At 46.5% G+C, this 27,111-nt stretch overlaps 1 protein-coding gene across 1 annotated transcript in view; it reads left to right on the top strand.

The window, feature by feature from the left end:
• The window catches only part of TIMM44 (translocase of inner mitochondrial membrane 44), a 161,725-nt gene that overhangs the window by 51,905 nt on the left and 82,709 nt on the right, over positions 1–27,111 (top strand). Inside the window, exons 5-8 of the mRNA XM_086947308.1 lie at positions 4,546–4,695; positions 6,179–6,318; positions 8,085–8,170; positions 21,727–21,819. Of these exons, the coding sequence (XP_086803434.1) occupies positions 4,546–4,695; positions 6,179–6,318; positions 8,085–8,170; positions 21,727–21,819 (469 nt within the window). The remainder of the gene's footprint in view (positions 1–4,545; positions 4,696–6,178; positions 6,319–8,084; positions 8,171–21,726; positions 21,820–27,111) is intronic.

Genomic DNA, 27,111 nt, shown 5'->3' with positions numbered 1-27,111 from the left:
CAGATCATATCAGTGCATTGAAAGGCATTTATTAGATATGCTAATTACTAAACATGAATTTAGAACCATTCATGCTGCCTCTGTCCTGTCTTACAATGGCATTAGTAAACCAAAAGGGATGTGTTTTGTGACGCGCAGCCTCTGTGCGGCTGTGGCCTAGGTTGTTGTTATAAGTGGAACAACATTATTATTTATTAAATCAAACACTAGAGAAGGTTTGGTAGAGCATGCATCCTGAACTCGTACTTCAAGGTTCTGTCATATGTGGTAATGAAGAAAAAAGAGGCAAACAAAGTGAAATAAAACGATTGCCTAAAGTCACACCATTTGGTCAAGTGAAGGAAGCCGGGATAGATCCTTAATTCTTGGAGCATGAGGTTAGAGCGTAGGTGGCAGACAGAAGCCACATGAATGCCCGGTTTGTTGTCTGCATACAATACATTATTTGCTTCTCCCTATGCCCCCTCTTACATCACCCGACCCTCACCTTGCTGGCATCAGTACAGCTCTTTGGCATGACATAGACCTACTTTTTGGGGAAAATGTTTGTGATTACCCATGATCTATATAATTCAAAACAGAATTGCGTTGCTGATGCCAGAAAATGTCAAAATTCTTGGTTACTCTTCTTCTGAAGGAGTCTCATTCACCCTTAGGTGCTGTGCCTTACCCAACGGGCAGTTCATGGCGTGCCTCAAATATTCTGTAAATGCAAAATCAGCAGATGTATCCTTCATCATCCATTTTGATCATCCATCCTGTACTTGCTTCTTGAAATTAAAGGAAGCCCAAGCTCTTGATTTGAGTGAATTGTGAAAGAAATGCATGGCAAAGAAAGAATCATTGTTTCAATCTGTGTAAAGTACATTGATATATTATGGGGTTATGTTTCCAGATTGAGGTAAAATCTCTCCCAGGTCCATCAATTGAGAATGTTTATATTGTAGACAAATTTGTCTTCTCTGTAAATTACTAAATACAGCTTTCAATTGCTGAAATCTGTAGCTTTGTACCTGTTACAACAACTTTAAACCCTTTTCAACAGCTTTCCCTAACATTTTTCACGTTGGCAAATTGGGCATGTGGATTACTTGACAAGTATGGTAGTTTTAGATTGCTGCAGGACTTTGTGTATGACAACACTTCCATGGGCTGGTATTATGAGAATTGTTTACATATGAAAGTTTGCCTAGCGTGCCAGTATCAGTTTTCAGTTTCAGTTTTCAGTTTTTATTGTTGACTGTTCAATTATTTAAAATCATTACAGTAAAAATTAAATAAAATACTACAAAATTAAATACAATAAAGCAAATTAAAAAAAAAACAAAAAGTTGGATCCCACCCCCCCCCCCCCCCCCTCCCCATATTTTACCCTCCCCTGCCGCCTCCCACCCCCGCCGAACTGCGTGTGTTCCAAGCCCTATTTATGGCAGTCCGGTCCTGTGTTGCCAGGTCCTTTTTTGCCTTCAGCTCTTGGAGCTTGATTTTGCTTCGGCAGAAGATCATCGGGCTGGCTCCTCAGTGACTTTGGATTGTTACTGAAGCACATCCTTTGCTTGTTTCTGCCTCTATGTTGTGCGTACCTATGATAAAGCACTCGCACCTAGGGCCAGTCTGATGTGTTATGTCATGTTATGTTAATTAATTTGTATATGATGTGATGAATGAATTTTGCTGCTCTGGCGAGGTAGTGGGTTGTTGTTTCTGAGAAGCACCAATCTGATGCCTCCCTGCATGTTCTAATGCCAAGGTTTCTGAAGATGGGGCAAAGCATCCTTTGTCGCTCGTTGATTAGTTTGGGGCAGCAACATAGTAAGTGGAGCCAGGATTCCTTTTGGTAATTGCAAAGGCGACAAGAGGAAGCACCAACAACGCGTGCCCATTCAGGATTGAAGTCCGCTGTTCTTAAGGGCGCACTAGTCTCATAAAAAGAATTTTCCGACGGGCCTGGGCCACTAGTGCTTCATTTAGATATGGTTGGGCTTTCCCCATGATATAAGATTCGTTCAGTGCCAGTATCTGATGGGGAAGTGCAGTTTCGCGTCAGTGAATGCCTTTTGAGTTTGAAGAAATGAAGAGCATTATTCATTATAATAGAGCAGCATTCTGCTGCTTCTAAGCCAATGTTGTAGCGTTTTCAAAATGTGCAAATATTGAGTGAATTATTTTTAATAATTTGTGCTTTTATTGATGCATAGAGTTGTAACAGATGAAGTAATGATTTCCACCTGAAACGAGTTACCTAGGTCAATTAGAAGTGTGAATAATGTTTGAATAGTTATGCCACATTTTCAAGTGATAGGCCATTATTTTTCAAATGGATGCAGTTTCTGGTGTTTTGTTGAGCTTGCTCCTGCTCGTTCCCTCCCTATCAGTGGCCTGATGCAAAGCCATCTCTCCTTTGCTTCCGCAGAGCATCAAGTGAATGACGTAAATGTATTAGTGATATACAGCATTGTTGGACAGTATCTGTTGTGGATGAAACTTCCATAGGGTGCTCTAAGCATCATTTTCAAGGACTTCGAATGGAATCTTTAGGATAGTAGTGTTTATTATGTGAGCCATTGTTTAAGAAATGTTTCATTTGTATTATACATCTCCAGAGGGCAGTTGCCGAGGAAGCAAGCGGCGGATTTCTCTAACCTTAAGAAATGGGTTAGTGTTAAATAATTGAGTAGCTTTTAAGAATTACGTTGTTGTTTCTGATTTGCCAATGCAACCTTAACCACGACCGTACCATGCTGATTTTGCAGAATGTTAATGGAGTGTGATTTGTCTAGAAAACCTTTGGGGTTATGTCTTTTACATTTTCTTTTTTCCTTCATAATTTTAGGGGGGTGATGCGGTCAGTCCTTTTTATGTATTTGACACTCGGAAAGTTTATCTAGATTCTGCCTAACTAGGGATTGCATTAGTTTTATGAATTTTGACTTAACTGTACTTTAGTAATTGGGCCTTCATGGCAATTTGTGCATTTTTCTCTGTACCGCATTTTGATTTTTCTGTAAAAACTCAGTTCTTTAAGCTTCCACTATATTATTTCTGTTTGACTTTGCTACTTGAGGTTTTCCTAATGCATGTAGTCTCTAACCACTAGATCAACTGCAGACAAATTATTTTGCTAAAAACTGAGGTAATCAAATATTGGGGTTAAGGTGATTAATGGGGTTCGGCTCCCACTCCAGTGACCAGATGGAATCATTCAATAGGTTAATCAAGGAGTCTAATAATAGACAATTAAGAGCCTTATTTAGATCTTGGCTGCTGGGCTACTCCGTCACAACAGTGATGAATATCCCATCCGAAATATAAATCCCATTATATCCAATGAGATTTATATTTCGGCGGACGGGATATCCGTGACTGTTGTGACAGAGAAATCCATCCGCTAAAATCTAAATCAGACCCTAAGTAAAGTATGCCTTAGAATCAGGCATCCCATTCCTTGATAATGCAAAGAACTGCGGCACATCTAGTGATGGGAAGGGCTTTTTGTGAGTTAATAAGGGGACATGCTCTAATGACTATGTTATGTCCTGACTGGTTGTGGAAAATGTCAGATTATGTGAGGAATTGGAGCTTGGTGGAATGAGGCAGGGGTTAAAATGATAGCATAAAAACATGAAAGGAGAGGCTTCTTCAAAGACCCATGCGGTACAAAAGGACCCATGGCAGCAGGAAAGATAGCTTGCATGTTGATAATCTGATTGCTGTGGAAATGCAAGTGGTAATACTGTGTGCTTGAGGATGGGAGGATTGAAATGAGGAGCGGGCATAGTTACTTGAATTTAGTATATCGTTTTGTAGAATTTATATAGTGCCTGCCAATGACTGTGTTGCAAATGCTGCGATAGTCCTGAGGCTCCATGGAGACTCTTTCAGCATCCTTAAAAGGGTGTAGAGTAGTAGTCTGGTATATATTAGAAAGGTCGCTTGTGGTGGGTAAAGATTGGAGACTTACTTCGGTCTCACAGCTGCTCTTTAGTGGTTGTGTTGCAGAAATAAGTCATTATAGACTCAATCCCATGTTTGAGCACTATAGTTTTTTGGCAGTGATCATAGTATCACGTGATTGGTAATAGATTATTATGGCTTTAAGAAATGCAAGATGTTGCTATATTATTATTATTTTGGTAAGAATCTGTTTCCAGAACTTGGCTTGGCCGGCTTTCCAATTTGAGCCTTTTGAAAGGTGATGCTCTAAAGTGGGGTGAACTTAGAATATAGGGTCCAGTTAGTCCATACATGTAGAGTTTCTTCTGAAAGGAAAGTGGGCATTTACTATGAATGGTTCAATGTGCTTTGCTATTTTTGGTATGCCTTGTAACATTTATCTTCTTTAGAGACTGGAGAGCTGGTTTAGGGTTTTTTAAGACTTTTCCCAAACATCTATATTAGAGTCCTGATGGGTCGTTTAAAATATCCCCAGCTCTACCTGTGACACATGTATTGAATGGTTCCTTAAACGTCATTTACATATTTTCTCCTCTGGAAAAGCTCCAATATGCTATTTCATGATTGTATTCTTGACTATTCTCTTTCTAGAGTTTGGATGAAGTAAGTAAGAGTGACATCGGGCGGAAATTCAAAGAAGGGGTTGAAGAAGCGGCAAAAACAGCTAAGCATTCAGCAGAATCTGTGACCAAAGGAGGCGAAAAACTAGGAAAGACTGCTGCCTTTAAGGCCATCTCCCAGGTAGAGTGTTAATGCTTGTAGGCCTCTTTTCTATTATTTGTGAGTGTCTTGCATCAGCAATCCACATGGTATTTCTTACACAAATATATTCTTAGCAATCACACTTGTCTTTCATATTCACCAAATAATCATTTACCAGTCCGGTATCTAATTGTAACTTATGTTAGAGAACACTTCAACAATCTTACATTTCTTCCTATTCTCCCAGAGACAACTCTTATTCGCTTGTATGAAAATGTCCTTGTTAATTCTCTTACCTCAGATAATGCTATATGTGGAGCTGTAGGTTGCCTCTTCCTTTTTTATGTCCTTGTGTGAGATCCTGGTATTTTTCCTCCACCTCTCAAATATAATTTCATGTGCCAATAGTGTACAACTCTTGTGCTTTGCAGGTTACTTTGTGAGGTAGTTGTATGAGGGCCTCAACATTTAGTAGGCACAGTGTGAAGCAAAAAGATGCAAGCCCATTCTGTTCCTCAAACTTTATTTTGGGAGGCAGTAATCAAGGTGCAGAAAGAACACAGTTTAAAACCCAGTTTTATCCTACAAAAAGTAATTTGCCTAGGGATGGCCTTGTTCAAAGTTGTCGCCATATGAATGACCAAATTCCAATGTTTTGGAACAAGTTGACTGTATATGTTCACAACTCGCCATCCTGGAACACCGTACCACAGCATGCAAGGCTCAAAGTGGAATTTCTGAGATTCTGCAGAGGATTAAACGCGCCTTTTCCATGCTGCCTGTGTTTTTCAGATACTTTAATTTTAATGCAGTGTTAATCCTCTAGTTTACATATTGAGAACATCCAGTCGTCCACTGGCTGTTAAGAAGAATAAGACAGTCTGCTACCAATTGCACACAAACCAGGCATTTGCACTCCTCAAGTGCAACTTTCTATTTTCAGGAAAATGTTTCCAAGCTGTCAGTGTAAAGTGAACCTCCAGGAGATAGGGCTGACCGGCCTTACAGGTGCTTCAAAAAATATCTTGATTACCTCCAACTGCATGACTCCGTATCTGTCCATTTATCACTTCCTGCACTTACTAAGGTCCTTGGATTCACCTTAAATAATATTACGAATAATTACAGAAGTGTGCACAACTGGTTTAAGTTACTGTGGGTGCCTATAGTATATATTAATAACTCCTGTTTCTTGACGTATAAGTAGGTAAGGGTGTTTGGGAACAGTAGAAGATTTTTTTCTTTGTGGGTTGAAGGCCAATCTGGGGAAGCCTCTGTTACTTTTACTCATACAATAGTTTGTTCCTGGTGCCAATTCAAACGTGTCTGTGGTTTACGGACACCTCCCGGAGAAGGCACATTGTGGTTCATGGAAGAGTATACGGTAGTTAACCATTACTTTCACTGCCTTCCCTGGATGCCCTCTAAGATTGGTGGAAGCTTAATATTGTTTACCCCCTTTGACACAGATACATTTGAGTAACACAATGCATGGCTTCAGTTTTGTGTTCTTCAATTATAGGGTGTAGAAACTGTAAAAAAGGAGATTGATGAAAGCGTCCTTGGACAAGCAGGAGCGTATCGTCCCCCTACAAGACTGAGGAAAAGAACCGACTACTCCGGGGATGGAGGAAGAGAAGACAAAATATTTGAAGCAAATGAGTAGGTGACCAAGGAATTTACTATGACATGTTTGTGGCTGCTTCTGTCTTGTGTAAATGAGCTTGAATTTCCAAATTAAAAAGATTTATATTTATAAAATATATTCCCAGTAACTCCTCCTCTTACGTGGCATCATGGGTTGAGCTCCACTGAAGGAGAGGTTTTTTTCTGTTGCTATTTTACCCTGCTCATAGTTCTGGCCTGACCGATAGAATGTGTCTTGCAAAGCAGTACACAGTGCTTGAAAGAGTAATGGGCACTGTGACTTTTCCTCACAACTCAAATGCTCACAGTTTGTTTCTTAGGGTAAGAATTTGAGGTACAACACACTGAAAAAAAGCAGCTCTACCTGCTTTTTGGAGCAATTAAATGTCTTGTTCTGTCTGCTGAAAAAGTCCCAACCTCAGCCCTCCAGCTCCTGTCTCATCCCACACATTGACTGAAAATAACCGTGGCTCTGCCAGTGAAGGAGTGGAGCAGTGACCTAGAACAACCGAGACCAGAGCAGGGCAGGTTGGGTCTGACCTTTCTTTAGCAACCTCCTCAGTGACCTCACAATTTGTGTTCTTGCTGCTTATTAGCTTTTAGTCCCTGGTTGTGCTTGAGAGGGTTATGCTAAGGTTTTCCACAAGTGCGTATGTGAACCTGGGCTTAGGGCGGGCCGGAAAATCAGGCGAGGAGGCCGTATGTAGTGTGCAATGGTGGGTCTTTAATAGCGTCAAGAACACAGTTAGTACAGGTGATGAAAAAGATAGTACAGAAGTACGGTCGTCCGCGATGGTTTCTTGTCTTCTCCCTCCGGTGATGGAATGGGTCCGCCGGGATGGTTACGTACTGGGTGGTCCTCGGAGGGAAGAGAAAGAGGACAAGGAGCGGTTAGTCTACCTGTCTCGCTATGACACTGTTCTACAACCAGCACCAGGAGTGTACGGGAGTAGAAAAAAGACAGTGAGGGAAGGGTAGCGGGACGGATTCGGAAGGAGAAGAGAGACAGGGTGTAGGTGAGGGGTCGTGAGGGTTCCGCCTATGTACAAAGTGCTGTACAAGTGAGGACGTGCTATACAAAATCTTTACAGGGCAGGCCAGGCTTTGTGCTACTAAGGAGAGAGGGACGAACACTATATACAAAGCACCTAACGTGCTACAGAGGTGGGTTTGGTAGTACTCACACGCTCCGCCGCAACTCCCAGGTGAGTTGCGGCCGCTCTTCAGCTTCCTCCTCTGGACTCCACCAGTCTTCACTCCACTCTTCTGCCTCTTCTTTCGTCTGGTCTGCTTCAACGCCGGTCCGAGCCTCCTGCCACGAGATCGCTGCTCCGACGGCGTCTCTGTCCTTGCTTCCGCTTTTACCCTGTTCCGGTGGGGATTCCGAGGCGGGACTTCCGGGGTCAGGTGGTTGTGGTTCCGGGAATCGCCCGTTCCTGATTGGCTCCTGGAAGACAGAGAGGGGAGGGGAGCTGGTCGTCAGGTTGGTGTCCCAGGACGTTACCTCAGGGGCAGTCGTGAAGGGTGAGTGTCCGGGAATGGGAGGTACGGGAGGGGTTGGCTTGAGTCCTATATCACAGCGTACTATACCATGCAGGATTATTCCTGATAGCTAATATGATCTAGAATGATAAAGGATGTAGACTTGGGATGGCTTCTCCTGCAAAAGCCTCAGGACATCATTCTCACGCTGCAATGGTTTACCGCTTGCCTCTAGGCTATGAAGTTATAAGTGGATTTTTATTGCCGGCACTAAGTTTTCTTCCTTTCCTTTGCCGCAGGGATGCAATGGGAGTTGTGCTTCACAAAGACTCCAAGTGGTACCAGCAGTGGAAAGATTTCAAGGACAACAACGTGGTTTTTAACAGTAAGTCATTTGATTGAGCAGCTCTGGAACCATTTCTGTTAGCTCTCCAGGTTCTAATCATGAAATATAGGAGCCCTTCCTTATGCTGTAGTCCACCTGATCCCTTAGAGGAGACACAGTTAGTTCAGACCCAGTTACTGTGATTCCTAGGTAGCTCCGGTGGTATACCCCCCCAGCCTGGATCTTTTCCTTGCCTCTGCGCTTATACTGATATTGATCATTTATTTTAAACAATGACTCTTTATCAAGTTAACATGTTCTTACAGTAGGGCTTGGCGCTAATCCATTGATTCTCTCAAAAGTTGAAAATCAAATCATCCATAATAAATGTAATTTTATGATCTTCACATCCTACAGATAGGCCCTGTGTGCTCTTGTTCTCCTGCATCCTGGTCGCTAGCGATTATGTTGCCAACACAAATAAGAGCAGTATTACATAGGGCACACCGGCCTGGTTACCCTCTGCTGTTGAAATTAGTCTGAAATGTCTCAATTGACAAGCATCCTAGCACTGGATGCTACCTTATTGGCTTCATCCCTGTGGACATATTTACGCCGTACCAACCCTTTCCCAAAACCTTTGCATATAGTTTGTTTATTCTATCAAATACTGTTTCTGCATGGAAGCAAACCAGCACTGCCTACTTCCTTCCACTTCATCCGATAGAGGAGGTGCACTATTTTTCTGGTGTTGTTACATGCCTATTGCTTATGCATGAGCCCTTCATTTTCGCGTAAATGTATAGAGCAGAATAAGACTTAGAATTAGTTACATCCTGCATCTTTGCTTAAAGTTAGAAGTAGACATAGTCAACTACATGAGCGATGTCAACAATAGACCATTATTCAGTATTTTAAAATATCATAAAGGGATTGCTAGAGAGAACATCATCTTTTAGGCTACAACACTAGTCTAAATTCAGTAACTCATACCCCATTTTTTAGTAATCTGCACTGCTACCATGTAATTCGGTATAGCATGGCGGTTAAACATCAGACATTAAATTCATTGCTTTCACATTACACATTTTGTTCCAATCAGAAAATTATTCGCTGAGCCAGACACGCGTGGCTACTCTTTCTTCACATTCTTCCTTTACATTATTCTCTTTTTTTTTTTTTGGGAACCTTTATTATTACTTCAAGCAATTACAAGTATGGGCCTACAACCACCCCGGCCGCCGCTAGTCAGAGCAAAAGTACAGCAAAGCAATGTGAAAAGTTGTAGCAGTTCGAAAACCGGGGTCTTACAAATGTGCAGGACACGACTTGTATTGAGGCGTACAGGTCTGAATGCAGGAGTATAAAGGTTCATTTTACAATAAAGGAAAAACTAAAAGTAAGTGCCATACAGTCATACATGGTCCCACAATAGTGAGCATAAATCAGGATATCCACAAATAGTACAAACACAAATGAAGCAGTGGGGAGAAGGTAAGCAAATCAGGAGAAATGTAGGCACAGACCCGTTACGTAGCAAAGCTCAACCCCACCCCTCAATACGAAACCTATTGTAGGAGACATGACGATCGACGACACTAATGAAGGAGAAAGACTAAAGGGCCATAGAAACAAATAACGGACAATGTGACAAACCCCATACCCCCCACCCTGCACCCCTGCAGAAGGCCACGGCCTGCCCCCCCCCCCCCCCCCCAGCAGCGTGCCTGTCGCCCTAATGGAGACCCGAAATGTAGAAAGAGGAGAAAGAAGAAGAGAAGAAAAAAGTGGAGGAGGGCCCTCAATCTTACCACCCGGCCCCACCCTACACCCCTTGCCCAGGAGACATCCCAAATGCGAGAGCAGAATAACCGTGGAGAACGTCAATCATCGACCAAACCAGCCTTACAATCCCGGTCGAATGTCCCCAAAGCACCGTCATCCAACAATAAGTCCACTAGACTCTAGACGGTGTCATCCCTGGCCTTGTCTAGCAATGGAACCAACGTACGTCCACTTATCAATCGGTACACAGAGCGGCGTGGAGGGTCCAAGGGATCCGGGCGGGCAAGGCCGAGTTACCGCTGCATGGGACTTCAGCAACTCGAACCCATCCGAACATGCATGGCGGAAATCCGTTTGCGTTGACATTGACCCCGAGAGCTTCCCCAAGGCCGAACACAGTCTCATCGTCCAAGGAGGGAGAGTCACACAATCCGGCAAGCGCCGAGACAGCTCCGGGGCAGTCCAAAAAAGAGATCAGCGTTGTTTTCCCAGCCTCCAAGTAGACATGTGCCCCGAAGAGACACTCGCATGCACCACCAAGCTGTCCAGGGCGATAAAAGGAGCCGGGTCTTCCAGCAGCTCCAGGAAATTAGGTGTAGCTGCAGCACTCCGCACGACCACAGAGGCGGGCACGGCGGCACTCCGTTGAGGGCGAACTGTGCCCGCATGAACCTGCGGGACAGCAATGGCGGCCATCCTTCTTCCCAAGTCTCGGGCATTACAGATCAGGGTTTCGTGCATGTTCGTTAGTGCAGCCAGTACATCCTTGGATGTGGGCTCCTTCTCGCGCCGCCAGTCCCCCGATCTCATCCACACGGCAGCCGTTGGACCTGGATGTGGTCCGCATAGGGGGGCGCCGGCCGCCATCTTAGGCGATCCGGCCACGTCCTTCTACACCTCACCTCGGGGACCAGGCCCCAAACCAGGGGGCTACAGAATGCACAACAAGGCAGGCTCCCCGAAGAAAAGTCACCAAAGGGCTAAACAAAATCTCTGCCGCCCCCCGGGAGCTGCCCGCCGATTCCGGGGGTAGTCCTTGATTATGCCCGGACACAGACCTGGGGAGGGGGGAGGGGGGCCAGATACCATGCACCTCGACCCTGCTTTGCCATGCAGCCCCACGGGGCACTCCGTGAAGTGGACTGGGTCGTCACTGCCGCCATCGGCCCATCAATTCACCGGCGCCCTCCGGCCGACTCTTCACCACCACCAGTGGCCGCTGTTGTCGCAGTCGCGGACGGCTACTCCTGTCAATCGACACCCAGGTCTCAGCGCCGCGAGGGCCTCAGAAGAGTCGGTGACATATCTCCGGGTCTGCCGCACGTAGAAGCCTCAGGAGCAGACAGTAAGTGGCAGTTCTACTTAAATATGCCGTTACTGCTCAGGATAGTTGCCAGGATTTATGCGCGGGGTGAAAGGGCTCACGGAGCCGAGTGTCTATGCGGACATCTCGGTCGCTGGCTTGGCTCCTCCCGCCCTTTACATTATTCTCTTAAAGTAAATTAGACGCCTTGCGGCGGCCTGGATCCAGGGGGATCTGACAGCCTTTGATTCATCATTGCCCAGTCTACAAATTCTCTGTGAGCTTATAATCCATTCTTGTGCATTTAAATTCCTTGGTTACGGTTCACTCTTGCATGTCCTTCATATAGCTGTTCAATTGCGACTCGCTTGTTCTTATCAAATACTGTGCTCGGCATTCCTTTGTGAATACAGTGCCCAAAGGAGCAAATTTGTACCTTATTTTTTCTTTTGTTTTGGTTTTGGACGAAGGAAGTCCTGTTTAGGTGTTAGTACTGGCATCCAACCCTTCTATTGGGTGTAGCATGGCTAGAAATCAAGACCATATCATGGGACGAAGCCGGCTTAAATGTTTTTCCTAACAGGTAGTACTGATGGTATTGAGGATCACAGAATTATTCACCCTACATTTAAGGCATTGAGGGGGTTTCTCTGGATATAACCTTTGCAATTCCACTTATGCCCATTAAGTTCTACTAAACTGAGCTTACTTAAATGTAGCATTGCTTGAGATATGCCTAATCCGCGACAGGCCCTCTCACGCTCTTTATTTGAAGTTGGTTCCAGACTCTCAGCCTCCCACTAATCCTAAACAGGGAACAATAGTATTTGCTCCTGTCCTTACTCAGTGCACCAGGCAGGTTGTCAACCAGCTGAGTTCTGATGTCAAAGCTAGCATTGACATCAGGTCTCTGTTACCTAGCGATCCTTTAGGAACCCATCCATAATTCTTTAGCAGATTTCCATAGTTTTTCCTATTGTACAATTGTTCCTGCCTTGGCACCAATGGTGTCCAGAGCTTCCTCAAAGGTTATTAACGCATTGCTACGATGGAAGTCTCCTGCCTCACAGCCGCCCTCTTTACACTGTTCCAGTTCTATGTCATGATTAGGGCTCCCGGTTTTATGGTATTTATTTTTTTGCCATTTCCATCTGTATTTATCCATATTTATTTTCTGGCCATTTTTTCCATATTTATCCACATTTATTTTTGCCACAAGCAAAAGACGTCGCTACAGCTAGTATTTTTCCACATTTATTTAAATTGTGAATGCACACATACACTCGGTTGTTATTGGTCAACACTATACATTCATCTGAAAACGTTGCCATTTGCAGAATGTCCCAAATATGCCTAAAAGTGCTATCACAAGCCATTTGACTCAGAGCCTTGCAGTTTCTGCCATCGGCAGAGTGCCACATCCTCTCCCCCACTGAACACCTTACTGCCCCACTGGGAGAAACTCGCACTGCCTTCAGCTGCAACCCAATTGTGCCCCGCTATAAACACCTGAAAGCAATTCAATTCAAATTATGCACTAGACTACAGTAATATGCTGCCTGAAAAAAGTAACAACATACTGGAAAAAAGCAAACACTCATAGTTGACAGATGTTATTGATACCCAAATAATAACTGAGCTCTGTGAAGCCACCCTGGCCCTTTTGGCTGAAAGGATAGAAAGCTCCACCATCGAGTACACCTATCATATTTGATGCGTTTAATAAGAATTTCCTCTGAAAGAGTCCTTAAAGACGATCTCTTCAGATTCAAAAGCTTTAAATGTGGGTACCCCTGAACCAGCATCACTCCTTGCATCCTACCTGCGTCTACACTGTGATGCAATCTTGCTAACCTACACCTTTACTCTTTCATGTATTTTGCAATAGTCTTGCTCTATGTACTGCATGTGATGTGTCTGCGTCTCACTACACTAGCTACGACTATCTGACATCATCTCATTTAAGTATGTTACCACCCCACCAATAAATGCCTTCGGAATGGTTTTATCTTATGTGCAAAGTGTCTTCCATTTTCAACTAAATACAACTACATAACAGGAATAGATGTCACAGTTACCAGATTTAGGAAAGAAAATAACCGTTGAGGCACCTGCCTGTAATAGAAGCCGATTGCCTGTGTGATTGCCCTCTTACGTTCTTGGAAATGAAGATTTCGGCCACTAGGCAACTGGCTATGGAGATAGTGAAGGTACACAGCCAAAAAGGTATACTGATAATGCTGAAGAGGTGGGAAGGGAATGAGCCGGAACTGTGGAGAGCCACAGGTAGCCAGGTTTCTAAAAGTGTAGGGAGGCGGCACCTTCATGTAGCACCATAAAAAACAAAACTTTATAGCATCTTAGGTCTTGACATGAAACCTACACTGTATTGTTATTACCACACATTAAAAGACATTTGGAGAAATGTAATAGCCTTTAAACCGTTTTAGATTTACTGTGTAGTCTTTAAGGTGTGTACCTGTAAAATCATTGTTTTTATGTTTTCTTTGAACTTTGAGTGCATTTACTCTGCCATGTTGGTATCTCCACTCTGAGCCCAAATATGTGGCAAAAATGGCATTATAAAGCCAGCATAGCTGGGTATTGTGAAATGTAAAGGTGCATGGGAGAGAATAGAGCAATTTAAACTGGCTCACTTGAGCTTGTCAAAAATATAATTTCAGCCAAACTCAAGAAGCCTTAACCAAGCAGAGTGCAAAGGACTTAGTGTAAAGATCAACGTTTTAATATTGTAATAAAGTATTTATTTAGATAAGCACAGTACAACCAGTACACTGAGTCCCATGTTCCCGGCCGGAACATGGAGGGGCACTTCATCTGTAGCCGGTAAGGGGCGAAAAGCCTCCCTCCCCCCTCCAACCACGAATGCAGGGGATTAAGAGAAGTTTTCGACATAAGATTTAAAAAAAATGAGAAACAAACAGAGAGCTTTATTGTGCGTGCGCTGAGAAATGAGGCAAGAGGTTGAAGCCCCACAATGAAATGGATCCAAAAAAAGAAGAAACACTTTTACTGCATATGTGTTTGTGACTGTGTTCTGTCCGGTTAAACTTTTTTGACACACAGGACACGTGTCATGCTGTTCAAGCCAGGGCACTTTACAGTCGTTGTGGAATAGGTGATTGCAAGGCACTGCCTTACTCTTTCTCCCTCGTTAAACACCACAATCTTCACAATTCCTAATTAAAAATCAATACAGAGTCCTGCACACATTTGAAAGTGAGGTGCAAACCAGGCACTCCAACACAGAATCTGCTCTTGTAAAACCCAGTCTGCGAGGAAAAGACGGGTGCTGGAGCAATTGACAGAGTGAAGAGGCAGGGGCTGAGGGGTGAACAATAAAGCCTCATTTATAGTCTTTCAAAGACCTGTGAAGTACTCAGGTGCGGCTGTGTGCGCGAGAGCCGGGAAGCTGTCTCAGACGGGCTGACACCTCTTTACCCTCTAAGGAGGGGGAGACACCAGATGGTTGGGGGTGTGATTCTTTTAAAGTCAATGACATATACTAGTATTTTCCCTTTTTTATATATAAATACAGATAAAGGAAAACTTGTTTTCCGTCTGTATTTATATGTAAAAATCAGTTTAAACGGAAAACAAACCGGGAGCCCTAGTCATGATTGATCCTCTTACAATGTAGTAAACGCCAGGTATGTCTTAACAAGTGCACTAGGTGATTTCTATAAAAACATTTGCACCGCACTTTCCCATGCCTTGCTCATCTGTCTCACTGCGTAAGCATATTATTTGGGGAAAAGATTCCTGATCACTAGTAGCTCTTGTCAATCAATCTGATCTTGTTAGGCCCGCTTGCAATCTTTTCTCCCACTTAACTTCTTCATCTAACCACCCAGTAGCATCAACAGTATGTTGAAACCGGTTTCAGACATGGCAGTCTTAAACCACCCTTCCTCCCGGTCAACTTTATTGTTTCCAGGTTAACCCTATGACACTTCCCACACCAGCAATATCAGTAGTTGCTCCGTTGCCCTCCATCCAAATAATTTGGGGTCCGGATTCGGGCTGCTTCAGTCCTAAATGCTAAAACCAATTCTCTTTCTCCCTCAAAAGACAACCAGTCATATTATGTTGGATGACTTTGCTTAGTCACTCTGGAACTATGAAAGTTATCTTGTGCTTATCAACTTTCAATTTGACTTGCCGACTCCTTCGGGACATTATGAACTGGTTTGGGAGCCTGCCAAGCCTTGGTACTGAAGAACTGTTTACCTAACAACATCCGCTGCTTCTAGGTGACTATTGAGATCATCCATAAATACTGATAAGGCATTCTGGAGTGTAATTGCAAGGACTGGGGTGAACCCCAGCTAAAATGGTGGAATGTCCATATTTTGTGACCTTTTAGGTAGTGGAAACCCAGACTTTCATTTTGGATTTTATACTTACTGAGATGGAGCTGGCATAAAACATCTCACAGTTGATTCAGCAGAGAGGCGTCAATCTGTTCTCTTCCTTTCTTGTTCCAATGTACCCTTGCCACCATAACTCTTCACACCTAGAAAAAACTTTATTTATACTCCTACCCACAATCCCAAAGTGAGAAAGTCATTCAGCAGTCATTCTATCAAAGTACAGGATGTTTATGATATATTTTAACTGCTGATTCTTTCCCTCGTCACCCTTTGCTTTGCACTATAAGTCGTTATCGAGTGGTAAGGAGAGTACTTTACGAAGATTCAACATTGCCAATAACTCAGGATGGCTAGTTTAGATTCTATGGCAGGACCGGAGGCTTCTGATTATGCTTTCTCATTTCTTTACTGCAACAACAGCAGCCAATGAAAATGAAAGTACACATGTAAAAAATAACATTTCTCATGAGGCTTTGAACCACGCCTCTCTTACAACAACCAATCACAAAGGTATCAAGTCTATAAATCCTGGAGACACTACTCCGGCCTCCTCTTTCTTTGCTGCTCCGCAGCCCAGATAAGTGCTCTTTCCTTTCATGTTTGCTATTACTTGTGCTTTATGCCTTTTACATTGGTTTATGCCATTGACTATTGTTTCTTGTTATTCATGTGTATTGCATGGGTTGATTGATCGCTTCACGCTCTCTTGACATTTTCTATTCTTATGTTGTCCGCTTTGCTCTTAGATTGGGGCCGGAGCTTTGCTCCGTTTCCCGCTTCCCCGTGGTGGCGCGTGTTGCGCACCTATGGCCCGTCCGATTTTTCCCCCGACTTTCAGTCGTCGCTGCCCGCGGCGCACGCTTCGGCTAGCCGCACTTGTGAGGGGTTAGCCCTCCCCTCGGGGACGAGCGTGCGTAGGAGCCGTTGAGGCCTTACGCACGTCTCGGGGAGACCGCGCACGCCGTTTTGGCACGCGCGGTTCTCGAAGGTGCCAGATCAACGCTCTGCCCCCGGCTGAAGTGGGGATCGACGCAGCTTGGGCCAGGAGCCGTGGGCGATTTCCGTGCTTTTGGGCAGCTTCTGTTGGGTCAGGCGACATACCCTTTTCCTCCATTAGTCCTAGAGTGGGACTAGACCTTGCTCTTGTTTTTCCTGGTATTTCCGGCTCCTGCGCCTGGCACCCCCCATCCTCGACGCCCTTGCTTGGGCTGGTCTTTGCTTCCCGCTGGGGATTGGAGTCGGAATTTTCGGATTCCTGATTGCGATGGCAGACACTGAGTTCTGCGAGGAGGAGGATGCTGCGTATGGTTATCAGGGACAGCAGGAGTTCTATGAAGGGGACTCCATGGAGGAGATCATAGACAAGAAACTCGATGCCAAATTGGATAAAGCCCTTTCCTCGGCCCTCTCCCCTTTGGCCAAGAAGTTGGACCTGCTGGTCCCGGGTAAGCCGATACCCGCTCCGGGCAAAGATTCCCTTCACCCCCCTCCCCCGAAAAGGCGGCTCTTGACCTTTCCTGGCCGCATGCCCAGTCTTACGACAAACTTTATAAGTCCCAGGAGTCTCGTTCCCAAGACAAGCCTGTTACCCCTCCCCCCAATTCCCCCCTGGTTATCACCACGACGGATACTGGCACCGATACCGATTCCTCGGATGCCGCTCCGCGCAAACTCACTAAAAAGCGTAAACACACTTCCCCGGTCATTCCCACTCCCTTTTTATTTGACCCGACGGACATTGTCCACCCCAGGTCATCCGACTGGGTTCCCCCTCCTGCGGTGGCGTCCTATCTGGAGACTCATCTCCGCAAGGGTTTCGACAAGGAGGTTCGTGCCCGCCTGAAATCTGAATGCCCGCGCCCTGATTTGCCCCATAAAGTGGCTCTCACACCGGACATTGACCCTTCCATGACCACTTTTCTTAAAAAGTATAAAAAGGACCCGAAGAAAGGGATTGATCGCGCGCTCCGAGCGTGCCAAGATAAGGTCCTCGACCTTTCGGGCCCGTTGGACAAGATCCTAGAATTGGCCCTGCAGGCGCAAGAGACTGGTGCCGCCATACACCCTGAGGTTCTGGCTGGTTGGGCTCAGAGGGCCATTTGTATGCTGGGCAACGCGAATTGCGCCCTTGCCTCGGAACGGCGGAAGTCCGTCCTTCTCCGAATCGACCCCCAGCTGGTGGATTTGGCTTCCTCGGAGCCGGGTCCTTTGGCGGAAGGACAGTTGTTTGGGGACAATTTCGTTAAAGATATTGCTAAATTTGTGAACACTTTCGCTTCTTTGGACAAGTCTCAAGCATCGCTGAAACGTTTTCTGCAGGTCTCTGGTAGGGCCGGGCGTGGCAGAGGACGTTCGACCGGCCGCTACTCAAATCCCAGTCCTCAAAGAGGTTACGCCCCTAGGCGGGGAAGAGGGTACACGCAAGAACCGGATCAAGCCGGTTTTTACCCGTCCCGATCACGCGGCTTCAGGGGCCGCTACAACAAAGGAATCAATCGAGGCTACAAGAACTTCGATAACCAATCTTCCGGTAAGTCTCTCTCTTCCTTTACTTCCGTTAGGGGGAAGATTGCGCCATTTTGTCAAAAATTGGGCAGCTCTCACTTCGGATGTGTGGGTCCTTCGGACCGTCCAGGGTTACGAGATAGAGATGGTGTCTTGCCCCATTCAACCCCCCCCCCCCCCCCGTCCTCTCCTTTTTTTGCCATCTCGAACAGAGTTTTATAGACTCAGAACTGGACGAGCTTTTGGCAAAACGGGCCATTGCTGTAGGAGCCTTCCTTCCGGGAGGCTTCTGCAGCAACGACTTTCTTGTTCAAAAGAAAGGTGGCGGTCAGCGCCTCGTGTTAAACTTGAGGGATTTCAACCCCTTTGTCGTGTATCGGCATTTCAAGATGGAGGGCATCCATCTTTTGCGAGACCTTTTATTGGAAAACGATTGGATGGTCAGACTGGACCTGAAAGATGCCTACTTGACGGTCCCAGTCTGCCCATCACATCAAAAGTTTTTGCAGTTCCCCTGGAAAGGGCGTTGGTTTCGTTACGAGTTGCTTCCTTTCGGACTGTCCTCGGCCCCTTGGGTGTTCACCAAACTGATCAGGCCGGTGGTCTCCCGCCTCCGGGAGATGGGAGTTCGGTTGATTGTCTATCTAGACGATATGCTGATCCTGGCACAGGACCGGTCCCTCCTTCTCACGCATTTGGAGTGGACGACGTCCTTATTGCAGAATCTGGGATTCGTGATCAACACCAAGAAATCGGTGCTGCTACCGGATCGGCAGATGGAATTCCTAGGCTTCCTGATAGATCGGTTCCGGCCCAGCTTCTCCTTCCTCTGCCGAAGATCAGGTCAATCAAGAGAGAGATCACAGCTACCCTGGCCAAAGAGAAGATTTCTTTGAGGGTTTTGGCACGGATTGTGGGCCTTCTGGCCTCGTCGATTCAGGCCATTTTTCCCGGACCTTTGCATTACAGAGCCCTGCAGAGGCTCAAGATCTTCTACCTACAGAGAAACTTTCACTACGATCATTTGATCCCTCTCTCCTCCGAGTCCAGGGAGGAGCTTCAGTGGTGGCTGGACCACATGTCGGCCTGGAACGGCCGAGCTATTTTCGGCACAGCCCCGGTGTGGTAGTGGAATCCGACGCCAGCCAGTGGGGCTGGGGCGCTCGCTGCGGCGAGTTTGCCACAGGAGGACGTTGGTCTGCAGACGAACTATCACTTCATATCAATTGTCTAGAACTGCTGGCAGGGTCCTTTGCCATCAGATCTATCTCGCCGCTGAAGAGCAATTGTTGTATCCTCCTTCGGATGGACAATGTCTCCGCGGTGCGATACATCAACCGGTTGGGCGGGACGAAGTCCCGGATGCTGGTGCACATTGCGAAGGAATTTTGGCACTTCTGCCTGGATCGCAAGATCTCCGTGGTGGCGGAATATCTTCCCGGGAAACTCAATCAAGTAGCGGATTGGCATTCCCGATTTCTCCGGGACTCCGGCGATTGGAGGCTCCATCCATCGCTGTTTTCCCAGATCATGTCAGTACGAGGCCCATGTCGGATAGACCTGTTTGCCTCGCGCCTCAATGCCCACCTTCCTCTGTTTTACAGTTGGAGACCGGTCCCGATGGCTCTGGGGACGGATGCGTTCCTTCATCATTGGGGACAGCAAAGGAATTATGCGTTTCCACCGTTTGCACTGATCCCGAGAGTAGCGGCATTGCTGCGCCGGCAGGAGGCGACGGTGGTGCTAGTAACGCCTTATTGGTCGACTCAGTCGTGGTTTCCCACACTGTTGGAGTTGTCAATAGACCTCCCCTTCCGGCTCCCAGTCTTCCCAACGCTTCTGCAGGACCCAGTGGGAACGTGCCACCCCCTGGTCCTGCAGAACCAGCTGTCATTGATGGTATGGACGCTCACCGGAGACATGAACGCATTGCAGGCCTTTCGCGAGAGGCTTCCAGCTTTATGCAGCAAGCGTGGGCTCCTTCCACCCGAAAACGATACTCTGCTTCGTGGAAGAAGTGGGTGGGTTGGTGCCTTTCAATACAGGTGGATCCCGTGGGATCAAATATAACAGAGATACTGAACTTTTTGTCAGAGTGTGCGACTTCTGGCCTGGCCTACAGGTCGGTTAACAACTTCAGGTCTGCTATTTCTGCTGGTCACGATCACATAGATGGTAAACCTGTGGGGATGCATCCCTTGGTATGTAAGTTACTTAAAGGTGTGAGTGTGGCCAACCCTCCTCGGCCCAGGTATTCCACCATGTGGGATGTTAATAAGGTTCTGAATTTGTTGGAATCCTGGCCCGATAATGGTGATTTGTCTCTGAAACAACTCTCTGCCAAGCTTACTATGCTATTGTGCCTTATTTCATGTCGGAGGGTTTCAGATGTCAGGGCTTTGGACTTGGCTGGGAGAATGTTTTCACCCCAAGGTGTATCTTTTATCATTACTAGACGTACTAAGACCATGTCCCGTTCAGTTGATTATCCTGCCTTTCCTCATAACGGCAGGTTGTGTGTTCTTCAGTGTCTTAAATGTTATGAGGAGCGTACTAGTGTACACAGGGCAGATCCTCTGGGACAGTTATTGATATCCATTCAAAAACCGTTCAAGCCAGTCGCTGCTGCTACTCTAGCCAGATGGGTCAGGTGGATCATGTCGGAGGCCGGCATTGATGTTTCTGCTTATGGGGCACACTCTGCGAGGGGTGCGATGGCTTCTAAAGCTTATTTATTGGGTTCCCGCTTGGAGGACATTCTGAAGGCAGCTGACTGGTCCTCAGACTCAATGTTTAAGGTGTTTTATTACAAACCGATTCCTCATGTTTCTGATGCTGTGATTGACGAGCTTTAATGTGAGCTTTGAACCAGCATAATCAGAAGCCTCCGGTCCTGCCATAGAATACAACATTTTCTAGCTATCGCGACAAGAATTTTAGATTCTATTAAGGACACGGAGGTGAGGATTATCCCACCCGTTGGGACTGTTATGCAACTGTTGTTGTTTACGTGGTTTTACCTAACTCTTTTGCCCACCCTTACAACGATCTAGGTTGTGGTGGAAACTTTTCTCAAACTTCCCTTTTTCTATTCTAGGAAACGACTCCAACAAGAGTTGAAGACCGCCTGTGCTTTTGGCTACCGCTCCTTCCGGATGGAGGTTTTCCTTTTCGATTCAAGATATTTCCGTTGGGGCTTCTGATGGATCTGTTTTCCGTTGCTGTATTAAACTTTTCAGTGTGATGAGACTGTTACTGACAGTTCACGCAAAGAAAGAGGAGGCCGGAGTAGTGTCTCCAGGATTTATAGACTTGATACCTTTGTGATTGGTTGTTGTAAGAGAGGCGTGGTTCAAAGCCTCATGAGAAATGTTATTTTTTACATGTGTACTTTCATTTTCATTGGCTGCTGTTGTTGCAGTAAAGAAATGAGAAAGCATAATCCTCGCCTCCGTGTCCTTAATAGAATCTAAAATTCTTGTCGCGATAGCTAGAAATTTTTGTATTCAAGGTGGGTTGCTCTCGACTCAAGTTACTGATCAGCTTAAACCTCTCAAGCGTAACTCATGCACAACTACACTAAACAACCCAGTTCATATGAGAACATTTTCTCTTTGTTTCCTTTTCAGGATTCTTTGAAATTAAAATGAAGTACGATGAAAGTGATAATGCACTTGTCCGGGCATCAAGGACTGTTACGGATAAAGTCTCTGACTTGATAGGTAAGCACTTGTGCCTTGTTACACTACTACACCACTCTGCTCTTTGTTTGGGGGTGTACTGGAAAGCAGCTCCAAATCATAAATTATATATATATATATTTTATATATTTTATATATATATATATATATATATATATATATATATATATATATATATATATATATATATATCTTCCTACACACACACACACACATATATGAGTATATGTGTATATATATATATATATATATATATATATATATATATATATATATGTATTATACACACTTATATAGTGGGTACAGTATGTTTTAATAATATCTTGCACAGAAAGTATTAATTGTGTTTAGTTCTTACTCTCTTCACAAAGACCTTTTAAATGCCTGAGGTTGCTTAAGTAATCGTTTATTAAATGCATGGTTATTTTTTACAACCAATTCAGATTCACAGAATTGTGGTACGATTTCAAGCTACCTGTTTGAAGTTGAAGGCTACTATCTTTGGGGTATGCAACTGCAGGGCTCGTCTTTGTATGCTTCGCTGGAACAGTATACAAAGATGGAGCCCATGTGACGCACAGGATCATGTTCAAACACTCCAATGTTGCAATACACATAGAATTTCACAAAGGATAGCAGACTAAAATCCAGTGTCCCCTTTCCCAGTAAGCGGTACAAAAGGGGATGGTAATGGACGGAGCATCTGAACCAATCAAACACTCACACCCAGTCAAAGGATCTGGGTTTAATCCATCACCGTTCTTTAGCCCACTCTGCCACCCCAGTTCAGACATGGCTATATGCAAATCAGTCTGAACCTGTGCCTCATGGGAACAGTCCTGCCCGAACTGCCAAGCCATGCCTTCCCTGGACCGGAAACAAGCTTCCGAGGACCGGTTTCTGGCATTCCAGCCGTCTTCAGCCCGGCTTGCTTGAATCCAGTGGCAAAGTGGGCAAGGGACTCACGTCTGAGCATACCCTGCCACACTTATGGTGGCCAAAAGCGGTACAAAAGGGGGTGGTAATGGACGGAGCATCTGAACCAATCAAACACTCACACCCAGTCAAAAGATCTTGGTTTAATCTATCACCGTTCTTTAGCCCACTCTGCCACCCCAGTTCAGACATGGCTATATGCAAATCAGTCTGACCCTGTGACTCATGGGAACAGTCCTGCCCGAACTGCCAAGCCATGCCTTCCCTGGACCGGAAACAAGCTTCCGAGGACCGGTTTCTGGCATTCCAGCCGTCTTCAGCCCGGCTTGCTTGAATCCAGTATTTAACAACAAGGGGTGGTGATGGACAGAGTTTCTGAATTAAGCAGAATACTCTCACCCAGTCAAGAGATCAGGGCTAGATCCAACACCGTTTTTTAGCTCACTGCACCATCCCAGCTCAGAACCTGGCTATATGCAAATTAGTCTGTTCCTGTCCCAGTGCATGATGGGAACAGGGCAAACCAAACTACCAAGCCAATTCTTACACTGGGAAGGAAACAAGCTACCGGGGGCCGGTTTCTGGCATTTCAGCCGTCGTCGGCCCGGCTTGCTTGAATCCTGATGGTGCAATGAGCAAGGGACTCACATCTGAGTATACCCTTCCACGCTTAGGGTGGACAAAATATTTAACAACAAGGGGTGGTGATGGACAGAGTTTCTGAATTAAGCAGACCACTCTTACCCAGTCCAAAGATCAGGGCTTGATCCATCACCGTTTTTTAGCTCACTGCACCATCCCAGCTCAGAACCTGGCTACATGCAAAGGAGTCTGTTCCTGTCCCAGTGCATGATGGGAACAGGGCAAACCAAACTACCAAGCCAATTCTTATACTGGGAAGGAAACAAGCTTCCGGGGACCGGTTTCTGGCATTCCAGCCGTCGTCGGCCCGGCTTGCTTGAATCCTGATGGTGCAATGAGCAAGGGACTCACATCTGAGTATACCCTTCCACGCTTATGGTGGACAAAATGATTCAGAAAAGGGGGTGGTGATGAACAGAGTGTCTGAATTAAGCAGACCACTCTTACCCAGTCCAAAGATCAGGGCTTGATCCATCACCGTTTTTAGCTCACTGCACCATCCCAGCTCAGAACCTGGCTACATGCAAATTAGTCTGTTCCTGTCCCAGTGCATGATGGGAACAGGGCAAACCAAACTACCAAGCCAATTCTCATACTGGGAAGGAAACAAGCTTCTGGGGACCGGTTTCTGGCATTTCAGCCGTCGTCGGCCCGGCTTGCTTGAATCCTGATTGTGCAATGAGCAAGGGACTCACATCTGAGTATATCCTTCCACGCTTATGGTGGACAAAATGATTCAGAAAAGGGGGTGGTGATGAACAGAGTGTCTGAATTAAGCAGACCACTCTTACCCAGTCCAAAGATCAGGGCTTGATCCATCACCGTTTTTTAGCTCACTGCACCATCCCAGCTCAGAACCTGGCTACATGCAAATTAGTCTGTTCCTGTCCCAGTGCATGATGGGAACAGGGCAAACCAAACTACCAAGCCAATTCTTATACTGGGAAGGAAACAAGCTTCCGGGGACCGGTTTCTGGCATTTCAGCCGTCGTCAATCGTTTTTGGCCACTATAGGTGTGACAGGGTATACTCAGACATGAGTCCCTTGCTCACTGCACCATCAGGATTCAAGCAAGCCGGGCCGACGACGGCTGAAATGCCAGAAACCGGTCCCCGGAAGCTTGTCTCCTTTCTGGTGAAGAATTGGCTTGGTAGTTTGGTCTGCCCTGTTCCCATGATGCACTGGGCCAGGGACAGACTAATTTGCATATAGCCAGGTTCTGAGCTGGGATGGTGCAGTGAGCTAAATAACGGTGATGGATCAAGCCCTGATCTTTGGACTGGGTAAGAGTGGTCTGCTTAATTCAGACACTCTGTTCATCACCACCCCCTTTTCTGAATCATTGCTTGAATCCAGTGGCAAAGCTTGTTTCCGGTCCAGGGAAGACATGGCTTGGCAGTTCGGGCTGGACTGTTCCCATGAGGCACAGGGTCAGACTGATTTGCATATAGCCATGTCTGAACTGGGGTGGCAGAGTGGGCTAAAGAACGGTGATGGATTAAACCCAGATCTTTTGACTGGGTGTGAGTGTTTGATTGATTCAGATGCTCTGTCCATCACCACCCCCTTTTGTACCGCTTTTGGCCGCCATAAGTGTGGCAGGGTATGCTCAGACGTGAGTCCCTTGCTCACTTTGCCACTGGATTCAAGCAAGCCGGGCTGAAGACGGCTGGAATGCCAGAAACCGGTCCTCGGAAGCTTGTTTCCGGTCCAGGGAAAACATGGCTTGGCAGTTCGGGCTGGACTGTTCCCATGAGGCACAGGGTCAGACTGATTTGCATATAGCCATGTCTGAACTGGGGTGGCAGAGTGGGCTAAAGAACGGTGATGGATTAAACCCAGATCTTTTGACTGGGTGTGAGTGTTTGATTGATTCAGATGCTCTGTCCATCACCACCCCTTTTTGTACCCCTTTCCCAGTAAAGCATTTCAACAGAAGAATGTAAATAGTGGTTTTGCCGAACTACTTATGAATGTAAGGAAACGTTAATAAAAGTGATTTTTTTTAAGTTTTGTTTTTTCCAGTAATCGATAATCTCTAGATGCAGTGCCCATTACTGTTAAGTCTTGTCTGTCAGAACAGTGTTTGTTTTGTGACTCTATGAGTAACGACTCCTACATTTGTAGCGTGAGAGTGTCGCTAATGTTGTATCTTCCCTCTTTGAATGACCTGAGTCCTTTTAGCCAAAAGTCTTCTCGAGCTTCTAATGACCTCATCCTGCCTGGAGCTTCCACAGAACACCTGAGCTTGTCCTGTCTCCTCTACTGGATCAATTAATTCAGCTAGATGTCTTTAAAGGGCACATTCTCAGACCTTTATTTCTGAGAAATTCTTTTTGCTGATAGGCGAAAGATTTAATTCTACAATATTCTTCCATTGCCAAAGGTGTGTAGGCACTTCTTATTGTGCGTAAAGGTGAGCGCCCATGTTTTCCACTGTATACTCATTTATTTAGCCCAGCATTCCGGAAAATGTTACCAGAATTCCTACCGGAGGTGCAGAGACATCTGCTCCTGCAAATGATAAGTTTCCTCCTAGAGGCTCTTCGAGAAGGTATTTAAAACTTGCTCTTTCACTTGGACAAAGACACTGTGGCTATGTCCCTTTGTAGACTTGATAATTGTTCACCATGGAGAACTACTCCGGCTTCAGTCCCAGTGGCAGGGCAGCGGGTAGGTAGCTCTTCTCCAAGAACCGTCAGTACCTTTAAGTCCCATCCCTTTTGTTCGAATGTAGGACATTTGCTATCTGAAAGAAACACGTTAGTGTTAGATTCCTTACCTTAGAATATCCCCAGGCGTCAGTCTGGATCCGGAAACTTTTGCGTAGCAGTACCCCTGCGCGTCGGTAGGCGTCGTCTGCAGGCGTCCCCTGCGGCTCCGCGTCCGTCGTCGGCGTCGTGCGCCGTGATGACGTCGCTGGAGTACATAGACGCCGCCTCCGCGCGCTGACGTCAGTTCTTCTTTTTTCCGCGCCAGTGGACGCAGATCTGAAGAGCAGTACTCCGGTCTTTGACCAAGTTTTTCGATTGTTTTTTCCTCTACTGTGCCTGATAGGATGCCTGGGTTTAAGAATTGCGATGACTGTGAGCGCACGATGTCGGTCACAGACCATCACCGCCTCTGCCTCCGGTGTCTGGGCCCTGACCACGACGTGGACTCCTGCGTCGACTGCCGGGCCCTTACCAACAAGGCTAGGCGGGAGCGGTCCCGCAAGCTACTGGAGCTCCGGGTGTCGGCCCCACGTCGGGACCGGGAGCGGTCCCGGTCCGGCCGGAGGTCGAGAGAGCGTTCGAGGGAGCGGTCGCGGAGCCGCGCCGGGCGCTCCGGAAGTCGACACCACTCGTCAGGCTCATCAGGTAAAAGGCACAAGAAGTCGGGGCGTCGTCATCGTACCCCCGACTCCCCCCGACGCTCGCGCGATGCGGCCGGGGGCTCGGGTGACCCCAACCCCGCGGCTCCGCGAGAGTCGCCGGCGCGGCCTGCCTCATACCCTCCGGTCCCTGGGCATGGCGCGACGCCTGAGGAGATCGAGGCGTTCCTCATGGCCATGAGGGCGCTCGCTTCTCCGACGGGGCCTACGGCGCCTTCGGGCCCAGTGCTACCGTCTGGGGGCCCTAGCGGTTCGGGTGTCCCTGCCTCGGCGCCGTCGGGTGCTCCGGCCCCGGCGCCGCCGACGGCTCCGACCCCGGCGCCGCAGGGGCCTTCGGGATCGGCGCCGGCTGGTCTTCCGG

The sequence above is a fragment of the Lissotriton vulgaris genome, chromosome 12, assembly GCF_964263255.1.
Source record: "Lissotriton vulgaris chromosome 12, aLisVul1.2, whole genome shotgun sequence".
NCBI lineage: Eukaryota > Metazoa > Chordata > Amphibia > Caudata > Salamandridae > Lissotriton > Lissotriton vulgaris.
This window is presented reverse-complemented; position numbering and strand designations above follow the sequence as displayed.